This window comes from Cyphellophora attinorum (assembly GCF_001299255.1).
Source record: "Cyphellophora attinorum strain CBS 131958 chromosome Unknown Contig4, whole genome shotgun sequence".
NCBI lineage: Eukaryota > Fungi > Ascomycota > Eurotiomycetes > Chaetothyriales > Cyphellophoraceae > Cyphellophora > Cyphellophora attinorum.
In genome coordinates, this window is record NW_017253232.1 from 263,988 (window position 1) to 280,161 (window position 16,174).

Consider the following 16,174-nt stretch of genomic DNA (forward strand, 5'->3'; position numbering starts at 1 on the left):
AGGAATGGAGTTCTAGGCTTCTTCGTAGCCCTCAAACTTGCTAACCGGCAAGATAAGATCAACCAACCAGTACCACTTACCCAATTCCACTCCAAGTAGTTCACAGCCCCAAGCTGTGAATCAAGACTCCTTGAGACCCTCGGTTTCAAGCTCGTTGCCCTCACCAGCAACCATTTCGTCGACGTCTTTCACGTCATTCAAAACGGATCCCCAGCAGACATGGCGTCCTCAACCCCCACTGTCTACTGCTTCGGCGGCATTGAATCAGCACCAACCAAGCTTTCATCAGGATTTCCAGCTGTTTACCGACCCCCCGGGAACGCAGCAACCCGCGCGTGCGCAGGCGACCTTGAATACAGCCCCTAATAGAAGTCGACACCTTTCGCTGCTTAACACGCGAGTGCGACCAGCCACTTCTTTCTCAGGGTATCCTCAAACAGCCAACGTAAACACTCAACGGTCAAATCTTAGTCCCGCATTGCAATATCAACGTTATCATCGTCAACAGAATCGCCTTTCAACTTTGCCTCCAGTGCCTAATACTTGGAACTCGTCGATGAACTCGGCCTTCGGTACCAGTACGTCTGCATATCATTTGATAGCAAGAAGTGTGAAGCTAATTCCATCTGCAGACACCATGGAGTTTGACAACATGTTCCTTCCCCAGAGCGACGCGATCGCTTCTGGGGACGGGTTTGACTACAACTTCGACGACACGGCGACTGGCACTATCTCTCCAGCTGAGTTGATGCGAGCTGATTCGTACATCATGTCCAATCCACCGTCTACTGCCTTCCCAAACCTCAGCACTCCAGACTCCAGCTACCTTGAGTCTCCTGCGATGGCTTCTAGCGGTCTAAACACTTCTCCAATGGACAATGGTCTCCTCGACAGCACACTCGACTTCTCGCAACTCGACGCGATGGGTCCCCTCTTCCCTCCTGACCTGGATCAGTTCGGTGAGCAACTCGTCGACGAAAAGCCACGCCGAGATGCAAGCTTCACTTCACTCAAGTCTCAGTCCACTCGCTCTGCCTCGAATAACGGTTCTCCCATGGTTCGACAGAAGTCTTCTCCTGGTCGACCACCAGCACCATATCCTGCCAACGTTCCTCACATTCGCAAGCACTCTGAGTCTTCTGGTATCTCCAAGAAGGTCGTCCGCAAGGATCTTCCTGAAATTGCGATTGACTCTGAGGACGACAAGGAGACTGCGAAGCGAAAGAAGAACACGGCAGCAGCTCGGAAGTCTCGACAGCGTAAGCTGGAGATGAGCGAGGCCATGGAAGCAGAGATCAACCGGCTACGAGGCATCATCTTCCGTATGGGTGGTGATCCTGATGCCGATTGACTTTATCGACCACGACCTGTACTTCCTCGTCATAGTTGCCAGTCCTCCGTGGAAGACTCCTAAACAAAATTTCCTTGACGACACGATACACGCTCTGCAATTGGGCAATTGAACGCACGGTCTTGATGCTGTCGGCTTGTGTGCCCGAACAGCCTCTCAGTCGATGCAGCATGATGATGGGGGTTGAAGATCTTCCTGACGGAACATCTTCGAGCAGGCTTATGCCAATTGAGGCTGCCTCACCCGCCACATCGATGTCATTTTTCATTTCGAACAGCGATCACATTGAGATTGATGACGATCGTGTACCATTCACTTGGTTCAGGCGATCTCTGTCAGGCTTTCTCGTCAATCAGCATTGGGGTTGGTGGATCTGCGCCTGAAAAGGACAGCAGAAATTCAGGCTTCTCCCGATCATATCGCTGACGGCCATACTCGGTTATGGGTCGGTAATGCAGATTACTTGCGTGCGTCACCCACGGGTCGACAGCACACAGATGCAAGACTGCTTTTCACCACGCGCGACTTCTTTCTTTTCATCGGCCGATTCTGATGTCTCCTGGTATACCAGGATTGAACTCGTGGCTTGATAATAACGTTCTTTTGGGTGATGGAGGCTAGCTTCATCAAATAAAACATGTGGAAATCGCGCTGTACCTTTCTCTTTCTTCCCCCTGCACGGTGGTCACTCATGCGCCGGCAAGACTTCGCGATGCCTTAAGTGTCTGCTGTCAGAGTTGCAAATTACGTACTTCATACGCGATGCCTGGAGAGGAGGTGAAAATCATAGGCCCACTTTCGCGCTCCGCACCAATCGCACCCTGCGGCACCTACTACTACATTCTCGTAGATTCGAGATGTACTGACGTTGATGCGCATTTTCTTGACTTGTTCTAAGACTGTGCAAAGATGATAAGTGCTCGTCCGGGCTACCGATAATGCGGTAGCTGCCACCTGGTAGACTCGACACAAGGCACCATGGCGACAGCACGAGCCGCGCAAGCGGCCATTGCCCGTAGGCATGTGCCATCTCGAATTTCATCCATACTGAGCACAGCCAGGCCAACAAGGCGGATACCGACCTCCTTGATTCAGCATGCCTCCCCGATATGTACGCACGCATCGCGCATGTCAGTACGCACATATGCCACTGGTCGTCCGCGTGGCCCTCCTCAGCCTCCCGGTGGCACCCATCGAATGGACATGGGTGGGGGCGAGCCGCAAAAGCCTGCGTTGGAGGAGTACGGCGTCGACTTGACCCAGCGCGCAGTCGATGGAAAGCTCGATCCGGTCATCGGCCGCGACGCTGAGATCCATCGGACCATCCAGATCCTGTCGAGGCGGACGAAGAATAACCCAGTCTTGATTGGTGCCGCTGGTACAGGCAAGACTGCCATACTCGAAGGGCTGGCACAGCGCATAGTCAGAGGAGATGTGCCAGAGTCGATAAAGAACAAACGAGTCATCTCATTGGATCTGGGACAGCTCATAGCAGGAGCGAAGTTTCGTGGAGACTTCGAGGAGCGCTTGAAAAGAGTGCTCAAGGAGGTCGAAGATGCCCATGGTGGTGTGATCCTGTTCGTTGATGAGCTACACACACTTCTCGGTCTGGGTAAGGCAGAGGATCTATCGATGCCAGCAATTTACTCAAGCCGGCGCTGTCGCGGGGTGAATTGCAATGCTGTGGTGCCACCACTCTGAACGAGTATCGCCAGATTGAAAAGGACGTGGCTCTGGCTCGCAGATTTCAGCCAATTCAAGTAGGTGAGCCTACTGTGCAGGACACTATATCAATCCTCAGAGGCATTAAAGATCGCTATGAAGTCCACCACGGTGTGAGAATCACCGACAGCGCGCTTGTTGCGGCTGCCACTTACTCGAACCGGTACATCACCGATCGCTTTCTACCAGACAAAGCCATTGATCTTGTAGACGAAGCGGCTTCTGCATTACGTCTTCAGCAAGAATCCAAGCCAGACAGCATCCAGACGCTCGACCGAGAAATTATGACTATCCAGATCGAGCTAGAATCTTTACGCAAGGAAACCGACATCGCCTCAAAAGAACGACGTGAGAAGCTCGAGACCACTTTGACCACCAAACGAGCCGAGGCAGATCGCCTGACCAAGATCTGGGACAAGGAGCGCGGCGAGATCGAGAACATCAAGAAAACCAAAGAAGAAATCGAAAAGGCCAGACAGGACCTTGAACTTGCCCGCCGCAATAACAACTTCGCGCGGGCATCCGAATTGCAATACTCGGTAATCCCTCGCCTCGAAGGCCAACTCCCAGCCGACAACGCCGACAACAGCTCACAGTCCTCCTCCAGCGAAACCCTAATCCATGACTCCGTCACATCCGACGACATCGCCGGCGTCGTCTCCCGCACCACCGGCATTCCCGTCACGAAACTCATGGCAGGCGAAGTCGAGAAGCTCATCTCGATGGAAGACAAACTCCGCTCGCACGTCCGCGGCCAAGATGAAGCGCTCACCGCCGTCGCCAACGCCGTGCGCATGCAGCGTGCCGGCCTCAACGGCGAGAACCGCCCATTGGGCTCCTTCTTCTTCCTCGGCCCGACCGGTGTGGGCAAGACCGAGCTCTGCAAACAACTCGCCAACTTTTTGTTCTCGACCGAATCCGCCGTCGTGCGCTTCGACATGTCTGAGTTCCAAGAGAAGCACACTATTTCCCGCCTCATCGGCGCCACCGCAGGGTACGTTGGGTATGAGGACGCAGGCCAGCTTACTGAAGCCGTGCGTCGGAAACCCTACGCTGTTCTCCTCTTCGACGAGTTCGAAAAAGCACACCGCGATGTGTCCTCGTTACTCCTGCAAGTCCTCGACGAGGGTTTTCTCACGGACAGCCAAGGGCACAAGGTCGACTTCCGCAATACGCTCATCGTCTTCACCTCGAACCTCGGCGCCGACATCCTCGTCGCTGGCACAGGGGAGTCCGTCACGCCCGAGCAGAAGTCGATGGTGATGGACATCGTCCAGTCGAGCTACGCGCCGGAGTTCCTGAATCGGATAGACGAGTTCATTGTGTTCAATAAGCTCAGCAAGAGCGCGTTGCGGGATATCGTGGATATCAGGTTGAAGGAGCTGCAGGGCAGGCTGGAGGATCGGAGGATGACGATCGAGATGGGTGAGGATGTGAAGGATTGGCTGTGCGATAAGGGCTATGAGCCGCGGTATGGTGCGCGGCCGTTGAATCGGCTGATCAGCACGGAGATCGGGCGGAAGCTGGCGGAGAAGATTATCAGGGGGGAGTTGGTGACTGGTGCGACGGCGAAGGTTGTGATTGCTGAGGGTGGTGAGCATTTGGCGGTCGAAGTCTGAGTGCGACCATCGAGGTCGTGGGCTCTTTTGCGACAGAAAGGTGTAAATGATCTTACGATAACAAAACTTCTGGAATCTGCAATCTTGGGGAGCATAGCGAACGGACATGCAAAAAGCGCATAGCACGACTCTCGACTTTATTGTACCACACCACCCAGCTGTAATCTATTATATATTGTAAGATTAATGTACATAGACATGATACCCATCTCCTGTCGCTTGGACGCTCTTCTCTATAGCAATCGACCTGTTGGTCACTTGTGGTGGTTTCGAGTCTGCACTGTGAGGGTGATGTGGTGTTGGAGATGTGCAATTCGCAGCCAATGTATTTCTTGTCATCCGGTCTGTGCTAAGCCCAGCGCTCATGATCGCGCGTTCCTCAATAAACCTCCTAGACACTCCGGTTCGGGTCGCGCCTGCCTCGACAAGACGTCAAAGGCCTCGTGCGGCAAGAGGTAGGCCGGAGGCTCTTTCCACTCCGTATCTGCGAGGTCTGCACCTTCCTCAACAGGGGGGCGAAGGTCCCGCGGGAAAAGAAGCGAGCTGACCACTCCTTCCGCTTCTTTCTTGTTAGGTCTACGAAGGAGCTGCCTCACCCACAATGGGAAGCTGGGTGGTTGAAGGCGTGTTCACAATGGAAGGGAGGTCTCCTCTTAGAACTGATAGTCTTCTTGAATGGATTTGATGTCACTCCATCGGTCTTTGCAAGCTGATCGGAGGCGACGAAACCTAAAGGCGCAGCACATCGAGTCCGTGAGCCCAGGAGCTGTCGGGAACAGGTATGTTTCGCGCGCCCGTCGCGGTCGAGGGCGTCAGACATGTATTCGAGGCGCAGGGCGGAGTCTGCCGGCTATAGTAGTTTAATCGGCTAGATTCGATGCATAGTGACATTCATGTGGATCAATACGTGTCGACATTCTCGAGCTCGTGCATGATGCGTCCAAGGGTTGCCGTAGTCGATTCGCTATAGGGTGCCGTGGGTGGCCGTCGTCCAGATCGGTTGCAATCATCACTGCTGTCGGTTCAGGCCTCTTCGATGGAGACTGTCGACTGCGACAGACGATCACGTTCAAGTCCAAGATCAGCTGGGCGCAGACATGGGACGCACGCCGATCGCTCAACCTGGGCGACCTGAGCTGTAGCCGCCGTCTTCAATCATAGCCTGGTAGTCTCGGAGCACCCCGTTGCTTGCGCCAGTAATTCGCCCGCTGTCCCCATTCCCGGCCCAGAAGCCACGGCCCGAAGCGCTCGAGAACGGCTGGCGAGAACTCCCACGAGAACTCGTTCAACCAGTCCTCACCCCAGATAGTCATTTGTCCAACATCTTCAATCTGGCACACCAACGTGCATGCCTCCATCAGGAAGCTGCTGGCTCGAGCAGGGCCGACGCGAATCAGCTGATCTCGGAGATGGGGCGAGGGAATCATGTCGATGTAGACGTTGTGCGTTGTGGTCAGCTGCAGCTGAGAAGGCTTCAGGGACGAAGGCAGTGAAGGTCGTAGAGCCTGAAGCGTCGCGAGGTGAGCTTGCGGGTTGTGGATGACTGACATATCGAGCAATGGGGCGAACACCTGATGTAGGTATCTTCGTATCTCATGGATGTTGTTCGGCTGCACGACAACGATGCTCGAGTGATCTTGCATCATCGTCGGGATGACAGGTGTCATCGCGGCTGGCGTCGTTGCGCTGACGGCTTCCAAGGACATTTGAGGTTCGCCGTAGGGCAGATGGGCGTTGAGTCTCGTGTCTATGGGACTGAGAGATGGCGCAGGGGAGTTTCCTTGCGAGGCGTATGCTGCTTTCAGCGACTCGTTCTCCGCCTGAAGAGCTTGGTTCTCTCGTCGGAGACGTTGCATCTCGTCGCTTTGCATGTCCTGCTTCTCACGATGCGCCTGCTCCAGCTTGCTCAGGTGTTCTTTCCGTCGTTGACCTGGTTGTGTCAACTCTCGATACTTGGTCGTCCTCTCAGATGAAGGCACTTACGAAATACCCGCTGAGCATTTCGATTGTATTCCCTGCAACAGTGAGCGTGTTACCAGGCTACTATACTTGCGGTACATACCTCTTCTTGTCAGCCTTGCTGTACTCGGGGCCAAAGTCACTCATGATGGGAGTCGTTGTGTGCCAGATCGCTGTGATTGCTCCTGATTCAGCTATGATCATCGTGAGATCTTATGTACAGATGCCATGAACTGGGATTAATATCGTTCTCGCTCCGGCATGAAAGCCCGTTACGAGAACCTAGAACGGGCTGACGACAGGAATGCCAGGAACGGGCCCTGCCGCAACGGTCAAGGTAGTTGGTGTATAGCTGACAAGCCAGACAGATCAATTCGGTACTGTGGGAATATGCCGGGAGTCGTTCGCGGAAGGCAGTCAGCTTCTAAATTTTTGAAACGGTAAATAGCCTGGCATATTTCACCATTAGTTGACAGAAGGGAAGGAACAGATTGATTGGCGTGTGCCACAACCGTTGCGATGCTAGACGATGGGTCCTGCAGCGAATCGAGCGCTCTGTTGAGTTTAACAAATTTTCGTAGGGGAGCTATGCCGAGCGACTGATGCAGCCGGCTTGCGGCGTTGGACTCTTCAAAGGCTGGCAAGCGCGTAGATCGCCGGCTCAGCCGTCATCTCTGATGCCTTCACAGGTAAGGTCTACGAGCTGTAGTCCGAAAGTTGCTCTGTGCGAATATCAATGGGGTCGCAGGTCTCGCTTAATCAAAGCCGGTCAACTGGAGTCCGAGGGCCACACCTCGATCGGTAGTGTTATAGGAAAGCAGAGGGTTCCCAGGAGGAAAGAAGAAATTGACAGCAGGAGATCGTAGGCGGGGTTGGCATACCGGTGGCGTCAGTAGTCTGACAGCTGCCACAGGGGGGTCCTGCTGGAAGAACAAATGACAACATGTTGCTGGAAGGTAGGCTAGCCAAGCGTACTGCTCGGTCGCCTCCGGAGGCAGTCTTGATGAACGGACCGGATCTCATGGCATTGCATGCCTCGGGTGTTGTTCCCATCGCCTGGTAAGGCCAAGCGCCTTGAGGTTGGCATCAGGCTCAGACGTGAGTTCGCGCATCCACGTGAGTCAAAAACATGTTGAGTCAAAAGAGTTTCCCGGAATTCGGCCCAGTGTCTTGGGACGAACTTAGGAGAGATGGCCCTGGACGACGATCAACTTGGACATGTGAGCGGTCTGTCATCGTGGATCCACTGACTTTCGTTATGCGCAAACGCACTGGATATGGCTCAGCTTGTGCAATTTGTGATGCCAGTTTGGTCATAGTCAGCTCCGAAGGTGGTCTTGTTTCGACCGTTGAAGCACCCGGGCAGTCTGAAAATGGCCGCGCAATCGTAGCGAGCAGAATGGGGTATACTGTAGTGCCTCTCTACTCCGATTGACAGGTTCAGCGAGCTGAGCCTGATGGAAGCATTGCCTGGCTCATGATCGCGCTTTCCCAAAGCCAATGATGCTCCAGCCTAAGACCGTGGGCATGCATACCATACTCAAGACTTGTTGCACCTGAAGTGGACATATGATTAGAATGCAGGTCGAACAAGATCGACGCTAGGGCAGCCGAGGAGTCGTCAAGGTCAAAAGTCCCCGATGGCATCAAGCCTCAAAGTTTGACAGCAGCCAATAAGACGTCCGAAATACTGAGTTCTGGTGCGTCGAAGCTGAAATTCCGTCAGGGGATGTTGAATTTCTCCCACTGGTGCATCAGACTGCAAAGAGCCTCACCATCCTGGTTGGTACCTCTGCATTCTGACTGAAGTCGAAATGACATCGAAGCAGCCTATCACTATCTCGCAGTCAGGACAGCGAATCTAAGACAGAAATCATGAGAGCTGCGCTTGCCTGCTCAGGTGCAGACGTATGCAAGTGCGGAGAAATGAATGGACGGCAGTCCTAGTCGTGTGTGTCGTGTTCAAACCTTGGGACGGCAGCGTCGAAAAGTCTTGTCAGTGCCTTGTGACTGCCTTCTCGAGAAAGGAGCTGCCAACGTTGCTTGCATAGCCATCGGATCATGTGCCGGGCCCTGAAGCGTGATCGTCGCTGAGTCGTCAGCGGCGGGAGGGGCTTTCTGGGAGCGTCATTGAAGGACCACGGTTGTGCAAGATGTAGCATGAGCCACTTCGATCAGCATCTTTTGTGCATGAATTTGTCGGACCTCGTAAGTAGTCAGGACGACACTGATGACCGAAAGTGCCAGACTCGCAGGGTCCAGACCTAGGCACCGCCATCAAGAGCTCTGCAAGCCTTCGGCCGTTGATCCGAAGTGTCTGGTGGTAGCGAGGTTACACGACTCAGATCGGGCGCCACCACAGAGTGTGGCAGAATCTTATCTCGACTTTTGTCTTGCAAGATTTTATTTCCCAGTCTGATCATAAACATTATTGACCTTCCACCGGATGCCCTCCAGGGCGTCTCGGTTAGCTTTACGTCCTGCATTACGCGGTATCCGAGCTGCTGCAACCTTTCGAGGTGCCGAACTCCTCGTTTACCTTAGGTAAGTGTGCGCACCGTACGTTTTGAGATTGACAGGTCTGCGCAAGCTGTATCGGGACATGATTTGACAAGTGCTCTTTCAAATCGGGCCATATAGTCTACCTGTTTGAGCAACCAACATCATCGCCTGCATCGCCACCCTGCAACCATGATCGATTCGGAACACTGGCGCAATTACTGCTGCAGCAGCTACAGCTACGATCAGCCTGCGCCCCGCTTGGGCTTGCGCAACTACATCTCCTGTGATGACGCGACACCAGCTTAGTGACATTGCGAGCGCTCCAAACGTGTCCACTCCGAATTTGCGAGTACGTTCTCAGCAGGCCAACATCCAGAGGTATCCTGCTTAGCCGATGAAAATCCAGATGATACCGACGACTACGTCGAAGCCTTTGTTCTCGGCCGCAGAATATTTGTAGCTCCACATGCCATCCTTCTCGTTGCTCCAGAAAGCGCCGCTGGCCGCATGCATGCCTCTCCGTCCGGTCACACTCGGATCGCCCGAGGCACCTGAACTTGTGGGAGCGTGCTGGATAATGGTAGAGTTGACCACAAACTTGAAAGGCGGCTGAGGTTGCGAATCAGCACCACCGTCGGCAGCTTGTGGTGTGGTTTCTTCCACAAGTGTTCCGAGAATCGTGTTGATAATTGTAGTATTCCAGTCTTCGGTTGAGGCATGGTTGTAGGACGAAATTGATCCTAGCGCTTTCTCGCACGCCTGCGTATGCAATCAGTACATGCCTCGATAGTCATATGTTCGGGGAAAGCCTCAGCGGCTGCCTGAGAAGCCTTTCGGCTTGAGTGTGCAGATTGGACTTACTGAGGTCGTGATCTGCTGTAGACGGGAATAAGACACTGGAGGTTGAGCAGATTCAGACGCCATCTTGACGAAGGTGTGGTTGGTTGTGATCGATTGTTGTGAGTAGTCCTTGTGTCCTTCACGAGGGAGCTGAAATCTTCTTATGGGATGGGACAGCGATTCGAAGTCAACGGGCGAGAGAGACGTGCTACGAGGTAGTGACTGCTCGGGTGTGCGATCGAGGTCAGGCAGCACTGTGGTGGGCGTTCCTTTGACAAAGGACTTCCGCAAGGCTGATGGCGGGACCTTATGATCTAGTGGACGGTCTTCCCCAGGCTCAGCAGTCCGCCTGACCTTGAAGCGAACGCTAGACGCTTTATGAAGAAGACGTTGCTTGAACGATGTACCAGGCGAGGCTAGAGTTGTGTTGTTCTCAGGTATAAGTGACCTTGATTGCGAGCCGTCGAGACCAGGCAGAATCGGCACGTTCGGGAGGGAAGCGGGATAAGGATGAGTGCGGCGAGTAGGCAATGGGAAATCGCCAGGTGAGGTTGAAGTGGTAACAGTTGTTGATGTTGACGATGTTTTGTCGATCGGCGCTACGGCGGCCTGCAAGGGCGAGCTCGAAGCGAACGGGTACCGCATTTTGATGCTTGCCGGGCCTGTGGCGTCGATCCCGGCCTCAAGCTCGCGTGAGGCCCTTGTAGCGAATCGTTGTCGAGCATTGAAGCATGCGCCGACCAGTTGAGCCCCGCAGCTTCAACCTCGCTTTTGCATCGGGTTGGTAGAAGAAAAGATGCAAAAGATGATAGCTTCGAATTTCTGTACTCACAACCACATTCGCAGCAAGCGGCACCTTCCCAAGTTCCACTAGAATCAACCGGCGTATGTGCTCTCGTGCTGCAGTCACTCCGGTCGTCAGCTCTCGTTGCAACCAGTATTCGTCCACCAGCATTCATCACTAGCTTCTTGTAGCGCATTGCGATACCACACACAGGACCATCCGCGAGCTTTTGATACGCAACAATCAGAGGCTACACGAGCCGCCAGAGATCTCATCGTCCACTCTGCTGCAGCAGCTACACGGCTTCTTACTAGAAACGCTCGAGCCCAGCCGCAAGCGATTGAGGAGCAGGTACAACGCACAAGACACAAATATGTCGAGTCAACCACTCCTCCAAACCTCCAATGGTAGGCTCTCACCCCCTCACACCACGCACTACCAGCACTGACACCTCCCCAGGCAAACGAATAGCCCTCCCCACCCGCGTTGAGCCCAAAGTCTTCTTCGCCAACGAGCGAACATTCCTCTCATGGCTCAACTTCACAGTCATCCTCGGCGGTCTAGCAGTCGGACTTCTCAATTTCGGCGACTCCGTCGGCCGTATCTCAGCTGGGCTGTTTACGTTGGTAGCATGGCAGCTATGATCTACGCCTTGTTTACGTTCCACTGGCGAGCGAAGAGCATTCGTCAACGTGGTCAGGGTGGGTTCGATGACAGGATCGGGCCCAGTGTGCTGGCTTTGGCGCTGTTGGCGGCTGTGGTTGTGAATTTTGTGCTTAGGGTCGTCGAGGCATGAAAGGGCGCTATGGGCAAGAGTATGTGGAATTGGGGGTCTGGCCTCCGCAACGGGAGGTGCTGGCGGGTTCACTGAGTAGACCGATGAGTTGACTCGGGTCGGAGAGTTGTCTCGTTCCCGCATTGTAGGGACACAGATCAGGAGCAGTATGCGCTGGGCGGGCATCAGTAAAAGTGAAGTGACACTGGGTACTCAGATACGGCGGAGTTGACTCGAAACAGATCTGTAAATGCCACGAAAGGGGTATCATTGCGAAGCTAAGGTCATCCCAGGCGCTCCAGGTCTACATGCTTCGACTAGTTCTTAAGACTGTTCAGTCGTAGTGGCGCTGGATAATGCAAATCGGAGCAATACTGCCAGCCCGCAGCTCCATGGTCTCTATCCTGTCCCGTATGCGATCATTTCCGTCATCATTAAAGCCCCATTCAACCACGTGCCATCAGGTCTGACTCGAGTAGTCATTCAGAGCCACACACACTGCACCTCGATGATGTCCATTGTACTGCCGGATAATGGTCGCACTTGCCACCTCCCACAACCGCGCATAATGGTCGCTGCATACCGTGACGAGATACGCACTGTCCGCACTGAACGCACAATCCCAGACCCACCGTTGGTGAGATTCAAGTATTGTTTCTAATGGTAGCGGGTGGCGATTGGCAATAACAGCGTTCACCGGCTTGAAGGTATCGAGGGGCGCATTTGATGCTGAAGTGGACGGACGGGATGGATGCGACGAGGAGGTGAGATTTGAGGAAGAGCGAGACCTGCCCTGTCGTGCCTGGAAGCTGGGACCATCGTCCACAGAGTCAGTGCTGTCAGCCGGGGACGCTGGACCACCAGGATATTGGGCGATGGGCTCAGAGCCAGCCTGCTTCGGTAGTTCGGGGACAAGTTCGAGATTTTCCTCATTCATGTCGATGCGCCAGATGCGGACGGTATGATCGGCGGAGCAGGTCGCAAGTAGTTTGATGTCCGGGGACAGCAGAAGTCGAGTAAGATAAGTCTTGTGTGCATTGAACACTCGACATGGTGAGAGTGTGGTCGTTTCCTGACTTTGGAACATCCGCCACATGTATACGTCGCCCTTGTTGTTTCCAGCAGCGAGCAGAGAGCCATCGGAAGCGATGCTCACGCTCGAGATCGATACGTCGTCCTCAGGAATGAGCTGGTGAGTGCACTTATTATCACCAAGATCCCATATCATGATGACGCCGCCACGATCGGCCGAGACGAGCTCGCCTTGGTTGGGATGTATAACGACATCGTTGACGGGATGATCGTGCGTGTAAGAGCGCTGGATCTGACCCGACCTCGTATCCCACACTCTGACCGTGCAGTCCTCTGAAGAAGTGACCATCCATTTTCCCTCGCAATGAAACGCGACGCCGGTTATGTTGTTGGTATGTCCCTCAAAATTCATGATGACATTCGGATTCGAGGACTTGATGTCGTACAGACGGACATGATGTCGACCAGCCGCAGCCAGGAACTTCTTGTCCGGGGTAATACATAATCGATTGACCTGCGATTCGGGGTGCTGTATCGTTCTGCTGCAGATGCCGCTTAGTGCTTCCCAGAATCTATTCATGTTAACCGGGAGAAACGCCAGCGCGGGGGGCGTCCCGTACCTGATTGTATGGTCATATCCCGCTGGCGAGGTCAGTGTGGTCCAGATCATCCTCGAGCGAGACTAACCTGTGCACAATATTACACTCATATTGAAAGCCACATAGACGCTGGTGCAGCGAACGGGCCAGGCTGCAGGCGTGCACGCCTCAGTGTGAGCACAACAGTCTACTGAGAGTACTGGCGGCAGCGGCTAGGTGATCAGACAATGCTGGTAGACCTAGAAGATCGACCAGTGGTTGGAGATCTTGTGCATTGCGCGACCTCCAACTTGCGCCGATGGGATCCCAGGTTCTCGGGGTTCAAATCCGGCGCTAGTCATGAGGGAGCTGAACCTCAGACGAGGACGAGGACACCTCAGCTTCGGTGAGACCTTGGCTTCTATGCTACTGCCATGAGCCAGCTCGTTACTTAGAATCACCTCGCTCGTTTTCGGAACAAGCGCCGTACTACGTGCAGCATCCTCAACATTTGCGCAGCTCTCGATGAACAGAGGCTAGGTGCGAGCATGTCGTCTACTACTAATCGGTCCTCCGCAAGTCTGGATTTCGGAGTAGATGTGGTAGAACATTCCATGAGAATTACAACCTCTGGAAATCCGCCACGGTCACTAAAGCGATAGAAAGCACATATCTGCCGGATACTCCGTCGCTTGGTATGGGCGAAACTCTCCCCATGTTCCAATTTGAGTGACAGCGATGGATCGTGTGCACACCTTTCGTCGTATGCCGACCGGGAAGTGACAGCCTTGCCAGTTTCTTCCACTACCTATCTACCTAGGGTAGGTAGGGAAGCTACAGCTCAAGGCCGCGTACTTACAAGGTGCGGCCGCTGCCTAATCACTTCTTGGGCCAGGGTAAACCCGTGCAGGCTCAGAAGCCGAACATCTGCCCTGTCCAGCTGCGAGATTGATGTCTTCCCTTGGTTTCGAGCTCACTCACCTATAGCGACCGATCCATGACGATCAACGCAGACTTACAATCAGTCAAGCCACGAGCTATGCAATTCGAAGACAATAGCCTTCCTCTATTCAGACGACGCGTTGCCAAATGCTCCTGTTCATCCATCGATAATAGCACATCCATTCAGAGAATGGGTTTATTGAAGCCATTCAATGCACTCTCGCCTCCTATATCTTGGCTGCATGCCTCTTCCCGCTTCCCTCCTGACTTCCCTCGCTTCGCAATCCCACCGAATATACGATGACAGGCCACAGAACACGACCAGCTGCAGCGACGCCGGAATATTGATCTCATGCTCGAAGGACTCCCTGAGTACCTTTCGAGGGCATCTTTCCATGAGTACCTTGTTCATGCTATATCACTACGGCCGTTTTCCCTTCTAGTATTCTGATCCTATCCTCTCGACAAACTACTTGCCTCTACACCTGCAAAGAAGCGTAGGATCGCTCCAACATCCGGCCCCAAACTCGAACACAACTCAAATCTGGTTCTTGAATTCTCTCGTCACTCACAATGTGTCGCTCGTCCTCCCCTTCCCGTCGCTGCAATGGAGGCTCTGCCGCTTGCGATCCGCCGCCGTATCCACGTCAGCCGTCCAGGGCACCTAATCTCTCCTCACCACCACCATACGAGCAACAGCAGACGATGACGCCTCTCAATAACCGTCAGCAGCCGATGGCTCCCCAAGAAGTCACATTCATGGATGACACCCAGCCTGGCACATATCAGCAGGGCTTTCCCAATGCGACGAACCACGTTGCACCACCACCGCGTTCTCAGCAGCCAATACGACCTCAGACAGCTCAGCGCGGGCAAAGTCCACAGGTCAACATGTACCAGCAGCATTACTCGGACCTGACGTACGGCCATGCAGTTCCTGCTCCCGTCCGACAGCCGACTTACCATGCTCCAGCCCCTGCTCCAGTCCGGCAAATGGCACACAATGCTCAAGTTCCTGCTCCTATCCAAAATCCGACTTACCATGCCAGGGCTCCTGCTCCTGTCCGACAGCCGAGCAACCACGCTGGGTTTTCTACAGCTGTCCAGCAGCCAAGATTCGTCCCGAGGGGCCAGGACATCCGGGCAACCCAGATCAACATATATACTGGGAGTGTTGCTGGCCCGAACCAAAACAATGCGAACACTCCTGCAGGACCGCTCTCGCCTGTTGAGAACATATCATTCCAGCCACGTGGCCAAAAGCGTCCTCGCTCGGACGAGGACGACGACGTGGTGGTCACTAGAATCAGGTCTCAGCGGCCTATCGTGGTCTACGACGACAAGGAGAACATCGACGACGAGCTTACTTTCCTCGAGGCTCGCACTCTGGACCGTGAAGCATCGACTCCTGGTGTCCTTGCCGCCACACCCGAGCCAACGCAGTTGCCGAGTCCTCCCGGTCCACAGGGTCAGCAGAAGCGTGCTCCCACAGGAGCTCGCAACAAGTCCTGGTATAAGGTTGACACGAGCAAGCCTTGCGAGCTCACCACTGCGCTCGCAACAGGCCTGATCAACACCGAGCAGCGTAACGAGGAAAGGAAGAAGGAGAATCTTAGACTTCGCGGAGGCACAGGCGGCAGGCAGCGAGGCCCAAGGCGGAGCGTAAAGTGGCCGGAGATGAGCCCGGAAATCATTGCTGAGCAGGAGATGTTGTTCAGTGATGAGAGGAGAGAAGAGAACCGAGCGTGGGTCGCGGCTAAGCAGCGGGCAGAGCAACCACTGCGAAAAGGCTGACGCTGAAAAGAAGCGAAGACAAGAAGAGGCTGACGCTGACAAGAAGCGGAGACAAGAAGAGGCTGACGCGGCGCAGAGACAAGAACAGCTGCTGAAGCAGGAGCAGGAGAAGATAAAGCGAGAGCAGGAAGCACGGGAGAAGGAGAGGAAGGCACTGCTCGCAAAACGAGAAGCGCATCTGGTCGCGCGGCTTAAAGAAGAGGAAGCGGGATTGGAAGCTCTTTGGGAACCAGAAGAGGGAGATGCAGCAGAAGGAGTGCTTGTGGCATGATCTCG

At 54.2% G+C, this 16,174-nt stretch overlaps 7 protein-coding genes across 7 annotated transcripts; 4 read left to right on the plus strand and 3 right to left on the minus strand.

Annotated features, from left to right (window-relative positions):
* Nucleotides 1–637: 637 nt before the first annotated feature.
* AB675_6193 (uncharacterized protein) lies at nucleotides 638–1,351 on the plus strand (the record flags this gene model as incomplete). The annotated part of the gene is made up of 1 exon (XM_018146466.1): nucleotides 638–1,351. One exon carries the CDS (start codon nucleotides 638–640, stop codon nucleotides 1,349–1,351), a length of 714 nt encoding a protein of 237 aa, XP_018003995.1.
* Nucleotides 1,352–2,329: 978 nt separating this feature from the next.
* On the plus strand, nucleotides 2,330–4,692 carry AB675_6194 (Heat shock protein 78, mitochondrial; the record flags this gene model as incomplete). Its single annotated transcript, XM_018146467.1, has 2 exons — nucleotides 2,330–2,963; nucleotides 3,116–4,692. The coding sequence occupies 2 exons, from the start codon at nucleotides 2,330–2,332 to the stop codon at nucleotides 4,690–4,692; spliced, it is 2,211 nt and encodes a 736-aa protein (XP_018003923.1).
* Nucleotides 4,693–5,843: 1,151 nt separating this feature from the next.
* Nucleotides 5,844–6,798, minus strand: AB675_6195 (uncharacterized protein; the record flags this gene model as incomplete). The annotated part of the gene is made up of 3 exons (XM_018146468.1): nucleotides 5,844–6,622; nucleotides 6,676–6,707; nucleotides 6,755–6,798. 3 exons carry the CDS (start codon nucleotides 6,796–6,798, stop codon nucleotides 5,844–5,846), a joined length of 855 nt encoding a protein of 284 aa, XP_018004125.1.
* A 2,742-nt stretch (nucleotides 6,799–9,540) lies between these two features.
* AB675_6196 (uncharacterized protein) lies at nucleotides 9,541–10,638 on the minus strand (the record flags this gene model as incomplete). The annotated part of the gene is made up of 2 exons (XM_018146469.1): nucleotides 9,541–9,912; nucleotides 10,015–10,638. 2 exons carry the CDS (start codon nucleotides 10,636–10,638, stop codon nucleotides 9,541–9,543), a joined length of 996 nt encoding a protein of 331 aa, XP_018003918.1.
* A 512-nt stretch (nucleotides 10,639–11,150) lies between these two features.
* On the plus strand, nucleotides 11,151–11,421 carry AB675_6197 (Vacuolar transporter chaperone 1; the record flags this gene model as incomplete). The annotated part of the gene is made up of 2 exons (XM_018146470.1): nucleotides 11,151–11,184; nucleotides 11,237–11,421. 2 exons carry the CDS (start codon nucleotides 11,151–11,153, stop codon nucleotides 11,419–11,421), a joined length of 219 nt encoding a protein of 72 aa, XP_018003799.1.
* A 591-nt stretch (nucleotides 11,422–12,012) lies between these two features.
* Nucleotides 12,013–13,164, minus strand: AB675_6198 (WD repeat-containing protein wat1; the record flags this gene model as incomplete). Its single annotated transcript, XM_018146471.1, has 1 exon — nucleotides 12,013–13,164. One exon carries the CDS (start codon nucleotides 13,162–13,164, stop codon nucleotides 12,013–12,015), a length of 1,152 nt encoding a protein of 383 aa, XP_018003724.1.
* A 1,513-nt stretch (nucleotides 13,165–14,677) lies between these two features.
* AB675_6199 (uncharacterized protein) lies at nucleotides 14,678–16,169 on the plus strand (the record flags this gene model as incomplete). The annotated part of the gene is made up of 2 exons (XM_018146472.1): nucleotides 14,678–15,853; nucleotides 15,909–16,169. 2 exons carry the CDS (start codon nucleotides 14,678–14,680, stop codon nucleotides 16,167–16,169), a joined length of 1,437 nt encoding a protein of 478 aa, XP_018003834.1.
* Between the last annotated feature and the right edge of the window lie 5 nt (nucleotides 16,170–16,174).